Source organism: Adelges cooleyi, unplaced genomic scaffold (assembly GCF_023614345.1).
Source record: "Adelges cooleyi isolate 19-005CV unplaced genomic scaffold, UGA_ACOO_1.1 ACOO_flye_CR_arks_rails_tigmint_CR_PRNA_651, whole genome shotgun sequence".
NCBI classification, from domain to species: Eukaryota; Metazoa; Arthropoda; class Insecta; order Hemiptera; family Adelgidae; genus Adelges; species Adelges cooleyi.
Window position 1 is genome coordinate 1,793,992 of NW_026096352.1, and position 17,359 is coordinate 1,811,350.

Consider the following 17,359-nt stretch of genomic DNA (forward strand, 5'->3'; position numbering starts at 1 on the left):
TATTTAAAAACATTAAATTTAGTAAAGAAATCATAAAACGATTGGTAACAATAATTAAATATTCTTTATTATATACTATAAACGAGTTTTCTAGGCATTGACGTCATCGGTCGTTGACTTGATTGAATGTCAACGCATTGGAACACTTTAATATTTTATTGTCGGTTTTTGATTTTGATTTCAATTTACAGGCAATCCGGTAGCCAAAAAGTCGCCTAAAATCATTGCACGAGCTGGCCAACAACTTCAAATCAACTGTCCAGTATCCGGCTATCCAATATTATATGTCAATTGGGAAAAAGGTATGTAATGGCAGTCAATAAGTACTATAATGGTTAATATAATTACTAATGCAATTATTAAATATGCAGTTGCGTGACTTTAATTTTGCCACACTTACAGCGATGACAAAATCGATAGTAATGTAAAACACATAGAAGTTTATAATTAACATGGCGATTATGATAAATTAAACGCTAAAACTACATATAGGAACTATTAATACGTACATTGTACATATTAAAAAGACAATTTCTATTTGTATAAATGTTTGCCTAATGTCAAATAAGGTTGTTTGTTTAATTTATGGGTTAAGACCTTAAGGTCTGCGCGGCGTGTAAGCAATGACCGCTAATAGAAACCGTTAGATACACAAAACAATTAGATTTGTTAGCTTAAAGTTTCAAACTGGTCAAACATATTAAAATACTTATTATTCAGCAACTTCAATTAAAGTTGATCGATTCACCGGCTTAACCATATTCCATTTACATTTTACAATTTGTTCACATTAATATAAACTACATCTTGTAATTCTATCCGGTAATTTTTACTTTGAAGTTTTATATCCAATTCAGTGCGGACTGCAATTTATTTCCATTTGAAATCGATTTAACGCTGTTAAGGATATTGAGACTAATCAACTCGTTTTTTCCCCGTGATGTCGGACGTTTCTGTTTTTTCTTTGAGTGTCATTAGTAACACAAGACTCTAGACTGAACCTTTGACGGAACGATTGAAAGGACTATCCTGCTTATAAAATGGGAAATGACGATCCGAATTTTCAGAGTAAAGGTATAGACTAATTAAATAAATCCGATTGGAGTCGTTTAGATTACACAAAGTGATTCACTAACTACAAACCGTCAATAGTTCATAAGATTCAATCATATATTAAAACCGATAGTTTTCTATAATTGTAGTGCATCTATAAATAATATTAAGCATATTTTTTCACCTTTATGCCTTAAGCCAATGTATAAATTTGACTTTCAAACGGTGACCCCTAATTTTTATTTGGTATTTATGTTGAAAATAAAATACTTTTTATGTCCGTGAATACTTAAAGAGTTGCAGTTTTTTTTAAGTTTAAGATTTTTACCACCTACTGGTATAGCTAGTCCAATTACGGGTTTGTGATTATTTAAACAACAACAAACACCATTGAATACCGTGTAGACATTAATTTGGAAAAAGCGTTCTTATAACACAAAATATAAATGTTTATAACTTTTAAAATCCTTGATGGGTATGAAAAATATTTTGGAACTAATTTAATATAATAATAATTTATGGATTTAACATGAAAATCATATGTGACCATTTTAAAATAAAAAAAAAGATATTCGTTAAAGGCATAAAAGTGAAAAAAATAAATACTTGATATTATACATAAATGCGTTACAAGTATGCAAAACTATAACATAGTTTTTTTTTAATATATGGTTGAATCGTATGATATATTGGCTGGTTTGTAGTTAGTGTATCACCCTGTAATCTGTCTGCAGGTAAACCCATACTCGTTTGTTAACAAATATTAATATAAATGTCAAATGACATTGAAGCACAAGCTTTCAGTAATATTTTTTACTGTACAATCACTGTTCGATCATTGCATAAATAGTAAAATTTAACAACCTTTAAAACAAACCTTTGCACTCAGATTTTCAGTCACTGTGAACGTTAAAGACACATTTCCATATTTTATTCACCAGCTGCTTCGTCCAACCGAGTAATACTGGTCACGTTATACTTGTTTTTTGCCACATCAACATGAAAAAATCATTTTAATATTTGTTGCACAACAAAGTCAAATTCTTCAAAATGTGCGTAACTCACCAATTCTCATCCAAGTCAGTCGGTTTCAAACGCATACACAAAAAAATTTGTTTGTCTTTCGAAAACTCTGAGGGTTACGATGATGATGTATATTCTACATTTGCCACGATGGTGACGTTCAGCGTCAAAGGCCAATGTATGTGCAGGTTGCGATACTCGTGTATAATATATTATTACTATTGCAATAACCGGACACAAACGACGTCAAACCCTTCCCTTGCGAGATGCTTGCTCGGCTCGAGTAGCAATTATTATAGCCCTGGGGTCTATCAACGCCATTATGTCCCGGCCGGCACGCTGAGAGTACTTAAGCCGCACACAAACAGCTAATAGGCGTGCGGGAAAAACGTCAGTGGGCTTTTGTTTTTAAATATTTCATGAATAAACGTCCAGCAGACTTACACCTTTTTTTTCCTCCCAAGCAAAATGAAGATTTTTTTTTTGACGTGAACGCCAAATGATGTTACTGCCATAGCCATTGTATACCGTCGTCTCCGCGGTGTGCCTATACATAATGTCCGGGTTGATGTGGATTAGTTTTTTTTCCAACCCTTTCCATTGTTCGGTTTTTTTTATTTCCTAATGGTTTTTTTGTTTTTATTTTACGCCAATATCGGCCTATATTGGTGTAACAATAGGAAACGTTGCATTATACTCGCCCTGTACTGCATACCGCAATAATGTAATAATAATATATACCTCTGACACCTCCACTAGAAACATGCACCTCGGTCCTCGGTGGTATATCATGATAATGCGTACCTTTATTTTTCCCTTTACCCCTTTTGTTCAATGGTTTTTTTTTTTTGTTCTTATCCCTTTTTCTTTTTCATCTAGATAATAAGAAGTTGCCCGGATTGAAATTGACAAACAAAAGGTACAAGGTGTTCAATAACGGTTCGATAATCATTGACAACGTGCAGAAGAAAACTGACCAGGGAACGTACTACTGCGAAGCCAGCAACGACAACCATGTGGCCAAAGCATCGGTAGAGGTGGTAGTTATCGGTAAGTGAAACGCACACACTACCCTTTATTAAAAATATATCCGATTTTCATATTATCTAACCGCGTTTTCCAATAGGAACAACTATTAACAATTGTTTGCAGTTCTAGCATTTGACTATTAATATTTATATTTATATTTATTTACGACTTATAACTGCATTCAAATAACGTCGTCATTTTTAAAATAATAATTGACCATACTAGTCAAAGTACGAAATAACTAAGCAATTCTTAGACCGAACAAGAGTTCTTAACGAGTTCAGGGTTTTTAAAAATAAATTGATAATTTGGGACTATCTCCCATTTCATTCGAAATTCTGTATATATGATACTGTATCATCTATCTATAACTTCAATTATAAATATTAAGAAAATATTATAGACGAGTCATTATTTTTAGTGGACTATTCTCTAGCAAATAGCTATTTTGAGTGTTGCAAAAATTTTAATATATCATACATCATATTTTTGTTTTTAATTAAAAAACTATATAAAAAGCACAATATCAAAGTACAATACATTAGTGTGGAAACCAATTACATTTTTAATTCTTTAGTTACATGAGTAAATCTAGCGGGATAACATACAAACTGCTAAAACACTTAATAACTTTTTTTGAAAACTCACTTTTTTTTTGCAGTAATACAATTTTTCATAGTTGAAAAAATCTATAATTTAACATTTACTTTGAAATTTAAAATTGGTATTTATTTCTAAACTGAACAGAGTTACAAAATATGATGTTAACTTCAGTTTTAAGAACAACTTTTCACTTTAGGCCAATCCACTACTCTTTAATTGAAGCACATGCATTTTTGGTTGGCCATATTATGTTCAAAATGCCTGACAAATGTTTTTTTAATATCAATAACAGTTTATCGTCAGGCTATGTTATACGTCTAGTTATAGATACGAAGACTACAATTTTAGGTAAATTTGAATAAATGTTGAAAAACAATATCTATACGAGATTTCTTGTCGAACAGTATAATTGCACATTTTATAAAGCATACATCATAAATCGTATAGCAACATTATGCCAATTATTATATTATATTAACAAATTTGTTCACTACGATTCATTCGCCGGGCTATAGTAGCTCGGCATCTTTCAACATCAGTTCTAACACATAGTGGCATAGGTGTTAAAGACTTTAAGGGTAATTTTGGTAGTTCTAAAACAATGTTATTCCTTGGCCCTGGGCGGTATTTTTTTCATTTTTTTTTCACTCTGCTCTGTCAACCCGGCTGAGCGTTGCCTATGTTGCAGAACCTCCACACATTCATCCGTTCACAATAGAAGACGGTTATCACGAAGGCGGTCGAGTAGGATGTCAGTGTTTTATAACCAAGGGGGACGGGCCGTTGAGCATCCAGTGGTTAAAAAACAACCAAACCCTGGACTCTGCGGCCTCGGTACCACCGTTATCGGTCACCTATCAGAACGAGTACAGCAGCTCTTTGCTCATTGAAAGCATAAGATTATCGCACGAAGGAAATTACACTTGCCGGGCCACAAACCCGGTGGCTACCGTCGAGCATACGGTCACGCTGACCGTACTCGGTACATTTTTTTTTTGTTTTTTAACAAATTTATCACTTTTTTATTGCGGTATTATGTTTTTCACTATTAAGCACATAACGCCGACAAACGTTGTTGTTCGTCGCACTAACAATATATATATATCATAAATCAGCACTATAATATTATGTACCGCACCTACTTTTTAATATATTCACGCATTCGCAAATTATAAGCACTCGCACGACTCAGTAACAGAATACACCGTCCAAACAAATATGCACATAGTTCAAATGCGTACCTATTGTTTAATGTACTCAAACACATGTGCAATACGTTAGCGGAGCCTCCATTCCATATACTTTAGAGGTACCTGCCGAGGCCCCGGTAAGTATTTGCAGTGAATTGGATGGGTTTCGAACACAGATATACCTATGATACTTAGTATTATAACACCGTCACTCTTTTCACTATTAAAACACTACAGTGTTTCGCACAATTTGCACCATTATCTTCTTAGTAGTCACGTTCTCTGAACAACACACTTATAATATAGACACTTTATTATGTTCTACGCCAATATATTATTATTATATACGATTATACGTGTATGGTAACATAACGATGAACTCACTCGCACAGTAATGGTTTTTTTGTTGTTGCACCGCTTTGTTTTTGTTTCCAGCACCTCCGGAAATCACACCGTTTTATTTTTCCAAGCTCACCGAAGGGTCTAGGGTACAGGTGGCGTGTACGGTTCACCAAGGTGACTTGCCGATGAACCTTACCTGGCTCAAGGATGGTCGGATGCACCACGGGTCCAGCGGTGCTGACATAACGCCGTTCAACGAATACTCCACCATACTGACTGTGAACAACGTGTCCCGATCGGATACAGGCGATTATACTTGCGTGGCCGCCAATCCGGTTCACAGCGCCTCTTACACGGCCCACCTCAACGTCAACGGTATAGCAAAGTCCACCTCGGGTTACACTGTGTTACACGTACACTAGTAACCGGGACGGTGGACCAGATACGCTGTCTCCACCCTTGTATAATACATCAGCTTATATTATATAATGTGTCTTATGGCTGGGGGGTCTGTCAAAAATTTGCCACATCAATTTACCGATAGTCCACCTAACATGATAAGAAACAGCTGATTACTGATAGACAGATGATAAAGGATTAGTGATAAGAGAGAGTGAATTGAAGATAGAGGGAGGAGAGAGGAGAGGAGCAGGGGAATGGTAGATAGAGAAAAGGGAGGATACCACAAGACATAATCATGATCCAATAATTTTTCTTCTAGCGAAAAACTAATTTATTAAAAAAAAAAACTTTTCCACTAAAATAATATCAAAAATAATTTTAACGTCGTCTGTAAAGAGTAAACATATGAAAATCCATATAATTCTATACTATAATATATATAAATTAAATTAAATTCAGCTCGAGCGATCGACCTACTCAAGGGATTTTACACTGTGAACGCATACCCGAAAACGTTTATATAGTGATAAATATCCATCGAAACTTTTTAACCGGAGTAAACATAATTTTCTCGTTGCACCAAGTCTTATTCTTTTTTGCATGCAAACTTCACCGCACTACACGGCACGTCGTTAGGTGCACTCTTGACGTCACACCGCGGTGGTTACCTGAACTAATTCCAATCGTACTGTAATTGTAGTGCCTCCGGAATGGATCTCTGAACCCAAGGATATGAACGTGATACGAGATGACGAAGCGGAAATTAACTGTTCAGCATCAGGACACCCCAAACCTAATATCAAGTGGAGAAAGGGAACAAGTAAATACAACAGCTGAAATACCGTAACTCAAACGACTGATATTACATTAAAGTTTTATCTTTGAAACCGTTACAGGCAAAGATTCTGATCAGTTTACCGAAGTCACCGACAATGTGACATCTGAAGGCACTCTGATCATAAACAGAGTGACTAAGAAGCACGAGGGGTTTTACATGTGTGAGGCAAACAACGACGTAGGTCAACCGATCAGCGCAGTTATCCGTTTGAGCGTACAAGGTCAGCGGCTATACCTGTTCACTAAACCAATAGACAAATTCGTTTGCTATACTTCTGAAATTTTATTAGACATAAACGATATTCGGACGCTTAGAGTATCTAAAGTTATAAAATTGTTTTCATCAAATAATCTCAAAAAGACTCTCATACCAATAACAGTGTTTCTCTAGAAATTTAAATTCCATCAAGCAGCAGTTGTAATAATATATTATATTGCAAGTAAACAGCTATAATTATTCGGTAGTACGTACTTAGACAATAGACATATACCTACATGTTTAAAATCTATAAAAAACATTCGTTCAAGACGCTCATTCGTTCTACTCGAATTACACTCAATTGCATATTAACTCTTGAAGTGTCCCTTCCTCGCTTTGGTTTTAACTATATTTTATTTAAAGTGCCATCGATACCCATAATCATGAGTAACGTTATCACAGGTGATACCTTTATTATTAAGTTCAATTTCTACTGAAATGTTCACAGTAACACACTCTGTTCGTTCGACATTTTCTTGTTTTTCATCGGATACTGTCATTAAACACCCTAATAACCATTTATAGTTACTTAACCATGTTGTGCATTATGTGACGATTCAGATCTGCCACACATAATACTACCGAACACCAAGTACACCTCGGTCAATGGCGGGGAAGTGACTATGTCTTGTGAGGCCACTGGAGACCAACCGATACACATATCGTGGATCAAAGGATCAACTCAATTGAACTACAAGAGTAACATTCCGAGGTAAGAAACAAATCGCGTTCCTCCGCCAGTATAAATATAAGTATATAATATTGGTATAGAATATCACGAGCTTTAATGAAAAAAAAAATATATATAAACAATGTTCGGATGGATGGAACGCAGATCAAACGATGAAAGAAAAAAGGACTAACTTAATTTTCTCGTTCATTCACGCGTAGTGTTCTAGCGATTACACATATCTACAAAAAAAACTGTTTACTTTCTGATTTGTTTTCGTGCTATTGCAGCAACGAGTCTGATTTTCAAACACAGCTTTGAGAAATGCAAATTAGTTGGGAAAAAATATATGTTAAAAAAAATACTGTGCAATCAAAAACGCTGCCGATTTCCATGTAAAAGGGATATCGTAGATCTAAATTCGTACCTCATTTGAAAAATTACAACTCAAAAGAAATTATAACTTGCTGATTCTTTTTTTTATATCATTATTAAAATAATTCTAAAATTAAAACCATATAATTTTGTATTTTGGTCTTATCTTATATTAGTGAGTATAATTTAATGCATTTTATAAACTTAATTATTTTATTTACTTTGTTTTCATTAAGTGCGTATTTGAGTTTACTTGGTTTACCGTATTGTACCCTGATTGGGAAGTACCCAGAACAGTCTATGATGCTGTGGTGGATGCTTAGGGTAACGTTGCATACTTGACAATAGGGTAATTTGAAAATGGCCAATTCGCATGCGACTGATAACAGTTTGCTCATGTTTGTTTCATTCTGGTGGAAAAATATTTTGAGTAATAATGTCAATTTTTGTTTCTAATTTTTCTCTTTATATTTTTTTAATACTATTATTGCTATCGTGTAATAAGATCAATAGCTGACAAATTCATAGGACATCAATGATCCCTCAAGAATAATCCAATGTGTTATAGTAGGATAAAATATATCATTTAATTTATATTGAACTTAAAATATTGTTAAATAATAAAATACAATTATTTTTGAAGTTTAAAATTTAGGACAGAAGTATAATTTTTCCGGTTCCCAACTCCCATCCTCAATTTAAAAAATATATTTTAAAAATAATTATTATCATTTTGGGTAAACAAAAGGCATCTAGTTATTTTATAGCCGTCGATCAATAATGTTGAAATGTGTGAACAACCACTAAACTTAATAATCTTTGGAAATATATTTGTAGGATTCAATCTTAAAAATTATTTTTTCAGTACTCCGCATAAATACAAATCAGAAAACAAAGTATCTCTTATAAAACAAATGTAGGTTCGATATAATTATTCTATTACAATAATTTTCGAATAATACATTTATATATATTTTATAATGTACAACAGCACGTGTATAGGAGAATACCTATTTCTTTATGGTACTTCGAGTAGTAATTTAGTTTGATATACATTTACCATTGTCTAGTATTAGGTTTGTCCTGACACTGGATGCGTTACGGTTTCCGGGAATATCGACTTAAAGACAATACGATTTTGATGGTTGGACACAAATTAGAAACTTTTAGCGACACCTGAAACTATGAGAATATTATTGTCTCTACGAAATTATCTGTCATTGAGTTATTTATACAAAATAGTACTTACAATTAGAGTTGTCGGAAGCATATACACTAAGAGAATAGTTGAATAGAAAGACATTGAATTCTATTTCAGGCCATTACAGAGTTCTTATTAATTTATTCATTTAGGTTCTGTCATCTAAAACATGTCTGTAGTGTAAGCATTACCGGTTTGTTGCGAATTCATGTTTACAAATAATCAAATAAATCAACAAAAATCTAGTTATATGTTAATTAATTGCACGCCATACACATATTGGAAGGAATGTCGGGTTCAGTATATATTATTTTACCGAATGCACATACACAGACCAATCGGCGACGCGCTTAGCATAAAAATATATTTTTTTTATTTTACATTTTAATGGAATGTAGTGCGAGACATCACACAAAGTGTTGTCACTTTGACATGAACGGGAGATAATATTTGTCTCCTTGTGTTCGGATATTCGCCATGCGATTATAACAGGATTCTATGTTACCAAATATTTTTTTAAATACACACTTATTTATAATATTAAAATAATTTACATTTTAATCGATACCCAAGTTGCAGTAGAGCGAAAAATAAAATGTATCCTGATAGTATGAATATATTATATGACACACCACGTCTGGCCTTGTTCTGAGTACATTGCCGGTTGGCTTCCTTTCTTGTATTTTTGCATTTTGGCCAGCTGAAATCAATACGTCAATACCATAATACAACTTTACATTGCAAACCCTTATTGATATGATAGCCCAGTAAGTAAATATTGTAGTTAATTCATAACGATTAAATAATTAAACTACAGCGCATCACTAATGCTCAGTAAAAAAATAACCCTTGCTACTTGGTCTGATTTAGATAAAAAAAAAATGACCTGACCAAACCATAATAAAACAAAACAATATAAGAACTCTTGAAGAAAGACTAATATTTTAATTCTATCAATTTTAAAACAAACCCATTGTCCAGCGTGTAGTTCAACAATTATTTCCCGCCCAAAATTTATCTACTTCCACACAAAGTACACTACTTTATGATACGATAAAGAAATAAAACACAAAAACATTTTATTATGGCTGCCCAAGTATGATTTCACATGCGCTTTGTTGTCTAGTCCTAAACGATTAATAAAATCATGTCTGAAATATGATTCTTGATATTTTGAAATACGTTTAAAAACCAATTAAAGTATTAGAACTATAATGTTAATTAAAAATTAAAGAATTAATCGCATTACCACCCAAATATTCTTCTTTGTATTTCCGTTTAAGGATCTGTAATACAGTGAGTCTTAACTTAGGCATACTATCGTAAGACTATTATAAGTTTAACATAAGATAATTATTCGTATGACTAACGCTTGATTCGAAGATTAGTATAATTAAATACTGACATGCAAACATATTGACGGGCCGGTATCAATAGGTAACACAAATACAATTTATTTAAACAGTAAGATATAAATACTTGGATTAACTTATGGGTTGACTTGATAGAACTTCGGGCGGGCTAAGCGACAAAAGTATTTAATCTCTGATACCTACACAACGGTAAGTCCGGTTGGAACAAATATATAATTATATTATATTGTACCGTGTTCTACACCTGACCACCTAACAACACTATACGAGAGAAGCATAAAAGGGTTTCTGTGCTCGGCGAAGAGGTAAATATTATAATGTAATTAAATTCATTCAAAAGCGACTACGAGTGGGTATTGCAATTAAATTTATTTTAAAACAACATTTTCTATCCGCGTTATTAACGCGCCGGTGACTTTAAATTGAACATAAATCTCGCATTTTATGGCGTAGCCGGACGGATAAATTAATGATATTAGAATGGCGCTACTCGTTGGCACACGGAGAGAAACGAAGAATAAGAGTTGTTGTTCTTTTGATATGTTTGAAAATAATACCGTCTGGAAGACGATTTAATAATCGCAGGTAATTACAGTAGAAAATGCGCATAAAAAAAAAAATACAACGTCTAATCGATGATTTTCAATGGTTCAAAGACGACATGTTTATGCAAAACAGTTAAGAGTACCATTCAAAGTTATTTTAGATATAAAAATAAGATATTTTAGACAAACCTATTATAAAAAAAAAAAAGATAGAGGACAAGATTTTCAAGGGGACCTATTTTTGAAATATCTATCAGAAAAAAAGTTAAAACAATATTTTATAATAATTTAAAAAATGTATTTTCGCATCCACCATATTGACATACGCATTGTAGACGGAGTTGTGCATCAGTCGAATAAAACGTTATCTAAATAACCATCTAGATAACATTCAAGCATAATATGTTATCCGAATAAATTGTGAAATAATTATTCGAATAAGAATATACACAACTTTGATTGTAGATAATACAAAACGCATACGAAGTTTCCTTTGGAAATTTTGTCCTCTATATATATTTGTTATTATAGATGTTTTATTTATAAAATCACTTTTTCAAGGGTACCCTTTTCTGTTTAGTGAGAACATGTTTAGGTGAAAAACATTTTTTTGAAACACTGTTAAGGATGATGTGAAATTAATTATCATAAAACAGTCCTAATTATTGCACTAATACTTGCACATCACAGTTTAATATTTAAATTTAAAGGTTCAATCGTGTAAAATAAACAGAATTTTGCGGAAAAAAATGTCTCTACCTAACTTCTTATTAAATAAGGAGTATGGCAGTCTTAAAAACGGATAAATCCAAAGAATTTCAATTAGTTTCAAGAAAAGTAGTTAAGTGTATCGAATTAGCGTTAAGTTTCTTGACTGACCTAAATACGCGAGATTTCAAACGAGATTTATTATTAAAAATAGTTCAAATGCAATCAACTGGCGTTCGATAAAACATTCATGAGAAATAGTTCTCAGAGAAATATTATAAGAATGACGCACTGTATATATCTTTAATACGCATAACGCAATTCAACTAAACAATAATGCTCTGTGACCGCACGCCATTCTGGAAAACGGTCAAACAACGAGTAAGTACCTATGATTTTGTATTTTATTTTCATAATTCTTTTTTTTCTTTTTCTAATGTATTTTTCCATTCCGGTCACGTACCCGAAATGTACTCCACGGAGAACACGTTCTGTTTGTGACAGTAACAGCACGAATCTAAAGACCGGAGGGTTTTTCTTAAATCCGACATCAAATTATTAATGTTGATAGATTTACAAAACGGCCGCGCTAAAGAGTTATGGATACGGATTTAACAAAATGACTTTGGTCTATTTATGATGTTTTTTTTTTTTTGTATTTGATTCAGTACAGTCTGAATCGATTTGTACTAGTTTAGATTATGCTTGGGTGTTAGACTGTGCTGGTTTGAACTATACTTGGTTCGTTTAGACTGCGTTAGTTTTTTTTTATTTTACTAATAAATTTGTATAATTTTAATATTTTTATTACAAAAATGCTAAAACTAGAAAAAAACTAATTTTGCCAGCTAAAAAAAAAAAACTTAGTGGCCTAGAGTAACTTAGAGGAGGAGTGGCCGAGTGGGTAAGGCGGCAGTGTGTTAGCGCTCACTGTCACCGGTTCGACACTCGGTCACAGGCGCTCCGTTTGCTGGGCGAGCAATCGTCCGGTAAAAAGGAACCGCCATCCCCCTCTCCGGCGACGGATTGACGACCCGTCCCGGAAGCGAATTCGTCAAGAAACCATCTCATGATGGCAGCGTTGGGCCTTCATGGCCCGTTAAGCTACATGATGATGAAAAAAAAAAACAAAATATGTAAATACGACTAAACGATTCTTGCGCAATATTTATTAAAAAAATAAACTTTTTTTTTGTTTTTTTTATAAAGCGGAATGTTTGTATACTATTGTTTTTTTTTAGTACCACGATTTGTAGACAGGATAATTTTACAACTATCGACGTGTTTGTTGAAAAACACAATACAAAAACTTATGATGACTTATAACGTGATTTCGTGGTATCCGTACATTGGTAGTTTTCTACTATTTAAGAATCAATATATTATGAATTTCATTCCCGAGTGAGCTCAAAGCACGTTCATCGGTTATCGCAGTGTTTCCAAACTCCCCGAGGAACTGAATTCTAGTAAATCGTCGCTCTTGTTATTATTCCAAACTCAATTGGAGGGATATGAAAAATATTTATGTATATCAAAATATGTACAAGCTTATATGGTTATACCGTTAGTTACCAGTTAATTTACTATCTTCAAAGAAGCATTTGCCAATTATTGCCTTGTTGTGCGAGACTTACGGCTGCTTTTCTACATGGACGGGCTTCGTTAATAACAATAAATATACCTACCTCTGCATAAGTCCCGGGGTTAGTGAACGCGAGCCGTCGGCATTTCCGTAAGGTAAAATAATATATTGAATGGCCACGACGACCAAACGGTTACCCAGTAAGCCGTATCATTGTAAGAGTAAAATGTTCTTCTGGCATTATTTCAATTTGGCAACTTGCCAACGGTGTCGTAACAAGGTGTTGTTAGTTAGCTACTTATGTACAAAAGGCCACGTGAATCAAGTACATTCGTTTTAGAGACGTAAAGCTGTCCGAAATAATTTAACTTACAATATTTTATTCCGTTACCAATTCTACAGTCATATTGACTTTGGTAAACGTAAGCTATTTTTTTTTTATTAAAAAACAAATTACTATACTTAAAACATGAAATCTGCCTTAAAACAAAAACATACACACACACAAATTAGATAAAAGCAAACTATAAAACATTGTTTAGAAACGAGCTTTTGATGTTCTTAACGCTTTATAATTTATGATATAATATTAATATATTTTTCCCTCCCTAATCAATAATTCACCACTTTACCCAGTCTGACCTATTGACGGAAATACAAAACCAGAGGTAATCCGATTACTATAAACGTATAGACTTAATGTTCTATCTCAATTAAAATTACACAATAAAGTGTTTTTTTGTCTTGTGATAATTTGTATCATTTTTATTTTTTAATTAACAATCCCCTATAACCTAAGTAAACTTTTAATATTGCAGATACACAGTGGAAGAGATGTATACAGACATGTCGGTCAGATCCAAACTCACAATAAAAAAGGTTAGCGCCACTGACTCTGGTCGTTACGTTTGCGTCGCTGAAAACTCCTTGGGGAAACACGAAGCTGCCATGGAACTGGAAATCAAAGGTTAGTGTGCCAAGATTAAATGCCCTCGGCATTTATTAAATAAGGAAGTACCGTCGTCAACTGCGTGATATATTTATATATGTATATATTTATATATTCTTTTTATATATAGTTTTGGGATCGCCACCCGATGACCTTACCTGCAATGAGACCACACCCACGAGTATTCGATTGCGATGGACCGACCTTAACGCCAATAGTCCCATGAGCGATCACATACAAGGATACGTGGTGACCTATTCCAGAGTGGTGCCACCCGACGATTTGATAAGTGAGTCGTTTTATTCATTTTAGCAAGACAAATTAAACAGAACTAGTTTTAGATAAAGACAATACCGCATTGGTACGATTTATACTATTTGGATTTGTAATTGCTTTAAACATATTAAATTGAAAAACCATAACCCTAATTTTCCATTTGGCTGGGTATGAAATTCTACAGTTACGTGAAACGATCCCCACCTTTGACCAGTGCTGTTTTCACCTAACTATTTACCAAGGAAGAGATTGTCATAGTCATAAATAGACCGAATAAAAGTGGCTGATTGTTATTATTGATAATATGGATGTGAATAGAGTAAACGTTGATGAATAAACAATATTAATGTAATATATAGGAAAATTAAGAACGGTTGACCTAAGTTTGTCGAGAAAGGCAAAGAAGAAATGCTCCTGAATGGGACACAATGTTCAGGTACGCTTCACTGGAGTGTACTTATTTTGCATACACGCAGCGCCGTCGAAACAATAGTGTGTACACTAGGATACAACAAAGTATTATATCAATCTTTTAAATAATGCCAAATACTATCATCGCCTAGCATTTGTTGAGCTTAATGAACTTTTAATAGTTTCCGGGTGCTTCGGTAAAGCGCTCATACCATCATTAGCGACACGATAACAGCTATCCCCTGTGTGCTGCGGCCAATAGCCGACCTGCGTATCGCATCCAAAACCGTAACGGGGCGTTATCCACATTAAAAACTTATTGTTTAAAAAACCCCAAACCCTAGCGGAACACTTAAAACTTTTAAGGGGAGGGGGAGGGGGTCTGATTACTTCCCCTCGCGTGCATATACTACAGTATAACAACTTGATATAAATAATATAAGGAATTTTTAAAACTTACAAAATTTATAAACTAACCTAAACTGAATGACTTAATTTAGGTAAATGGCTGAAATTCGTGTAATATCTTGACGTACTGGCTAATTAATTTATAAAACAATATAAACTGCCTATTTAATAAAACAATATGAACAACGTCGAAACAATTCAAAATCGTTTTCTGTCTTTGAAATTTAAGGTGAACGTCTACGATATTTGGCAGTTTATAATTTAAATTTAAAATCATTAAATGAGAGAAGAAATCGTCTACATCAAGTGTATTACCATATATTAACTTGTAATTTTAAACATACGTATCCCAACGCTTAATATTTTATTAAATTAGCTGGTCGGTATCGTGTTAACATTTTTCAACTGTTCAATATTCTAAGTACGTTGTCGACCGACCAATATCGTTTCAAAATGTTTTGTTTTTTCTGTACATCAGGAATTCTCAATTTAAAAAGTTAATGAAATGTTTACGTTTCCATTTAAGTTTCAAAAGTCGATATAAAATTGGGAGCAGGATAGGAACATGAAAACTGAGATCAAATTAAATAAAAACACTATGAAAAAAAAATTAGATATCGAGTGGTTCACGATAAAATGATCACCTATTATATATTGTTGTTATTATACTATAATTATATGGCTGATTATCTCGGGCCACACCGTTTTTTCAATGGATTTTTTAACTAAAAAAAAATTAAATAATAATATTATTTAACGGGACTGGTAAAATAAGAAACGCCATTTGTATTCCCGGGCGTAGCCGACAACACAATGCGCGTTTGATGAGGAAATTCAATTAAATCCGATAAGCCACTCTCGACAGCCGTGTTCCCGGGCCCGATGGTGTCAAGACATGAAATGCGATGGCGACAAAATTCCGTTCACGGATAAATAAAATGAATAATACAATACAAATAATCCGCCGACGACTGTGAGCACCAGATAGGATAGGTTCTATTCGGACGAGGGGGAAAAAAACAAAAATACTCTTGTCAAAAGAGAGCCAGACGTTTTATCGGCTTCGTTTGATCAATTCCTAACCGGTACGCGAAATGCAAATCCTACATTATGCAACTCAGTCCCCAGACGTGCATTATTTGAAACGCAAAACCCCACAAAAACGTATCTGTTTAACCGATACTCTTGCGCGGGATCAGGGGGGTCTGTTTTTGAATTTCAGATTAGTCATTTTGGTACACTAGAATAGGAAATATTGGTGCGAAACAAAAAACATGGTACTTTCGAAATATAGTGTACTAAAAAATATTATTAGTGTTATTAGACTTCTTTTCATGTAAATTAATGCCTTCGTGTTAACTTCATCACAATATTATAATTATTATCACAATGACTTATTGTGTATAATAACGTTTGTACAGATTGTTGTTTTTCTAATAAATTAACAAATTGTCTAAAATAATTTTTTTGTTAAAATATAAAAATTACAAATATATAAATATTAAGTATAAAATATATTGTGTACACAGTATAAAATAATGGCCGATTTATTTATTTTAAAAAATTTACAAGAAATTAATAATTTGGAAGTCATTGAAAATGCATTTGACGATGTTCAATTAAATTATTAAAATAAGTATTACATTTGTATTTTAGTAGCATTTATTATAAAAATAGGTAATAATTATCTTAGAGTTATCAATAAGTCTACTAATGATTAGTTCAAACTCAAAATTAGACCTCTAGAGGGGGAAAATAACATAATAATATGTTCGCCAAGGTAGTGTCCTATTCTATTCTAATAAAAAAACAACATTTCGGATTTAGAAGTTCAAAGTAGGCTAGACAATTTTGGTTTTTTAATTAAAAAAAGAAGAGTGGACTAGACTAGTCATAGATGGGGTCACGACCCTATGTATTTTTCATAAATATTCCAAAAGTATTTTAAAAAATGTATTTTAAAAACTGTAAAATTAACTGATAAAAGCTTAGTAAAAAACTGAAGTCACTACTGTCAGTTTGACACTATTGAATACTTTTACATTTTATTGCTAACCAGCTAACCACTAATTATAGTACTAATGTATGTTCAGCGACGCCAAACAAGTATATTACGTGGGGAA

At 33.2% G+C, this 17,359-nt stretch overlaps 1 protein-coding gene across 2 annotated transcripts in view; it reads left to right on the forward strand.

The window, feature by feature from the left end:
* The window catches only part of LOC126844662 (cell adhesion molecule Dscam2-like), a 152,844-nt gene that overhangs the window by 124,568 nt on the left and 10,917 nt on the right, over window positions 1–17,359 (forward strand). The window contains exons 11-18 of one of the 2 annotated variants that reach the window (XM_050583017.1): window positions 192–302; window positions 2,956–3,126; window positions 4,397–4,690; window positions 6,343–6,462; window positions 6,539–6,700; window positions 7,300–7,450; window positions 14,011–14,159; window positions 14,272–14,430. In XM_050583017.1, coding sequence (XP_050438974.1) covers window positions 192–302; window positions 2,956–3,126; window positions 4,397–4,690; window positions 6,343–6,462; window positions 6,539–6,700; window positions 7,300–7,450; window positions 14,011–14,159; window positions 14,272–14,430 — 1,317 coding nt within the window. Of the gene's footprint in view, window positions 1–191; window positions 303–2,955; window positions 3,127–4,396; window positions 4,691–5,333; window positions 5,616–6,342; window positions 6,463–6,538; window positions 6,701–7,299; window positions 7,451–14,010; window positions 14,160–14,271; window positions 14,431–17,359 lie in introns of both variants that reach the window. The other variant, XM_050583018.1, reaches the window with a different exon arrangement.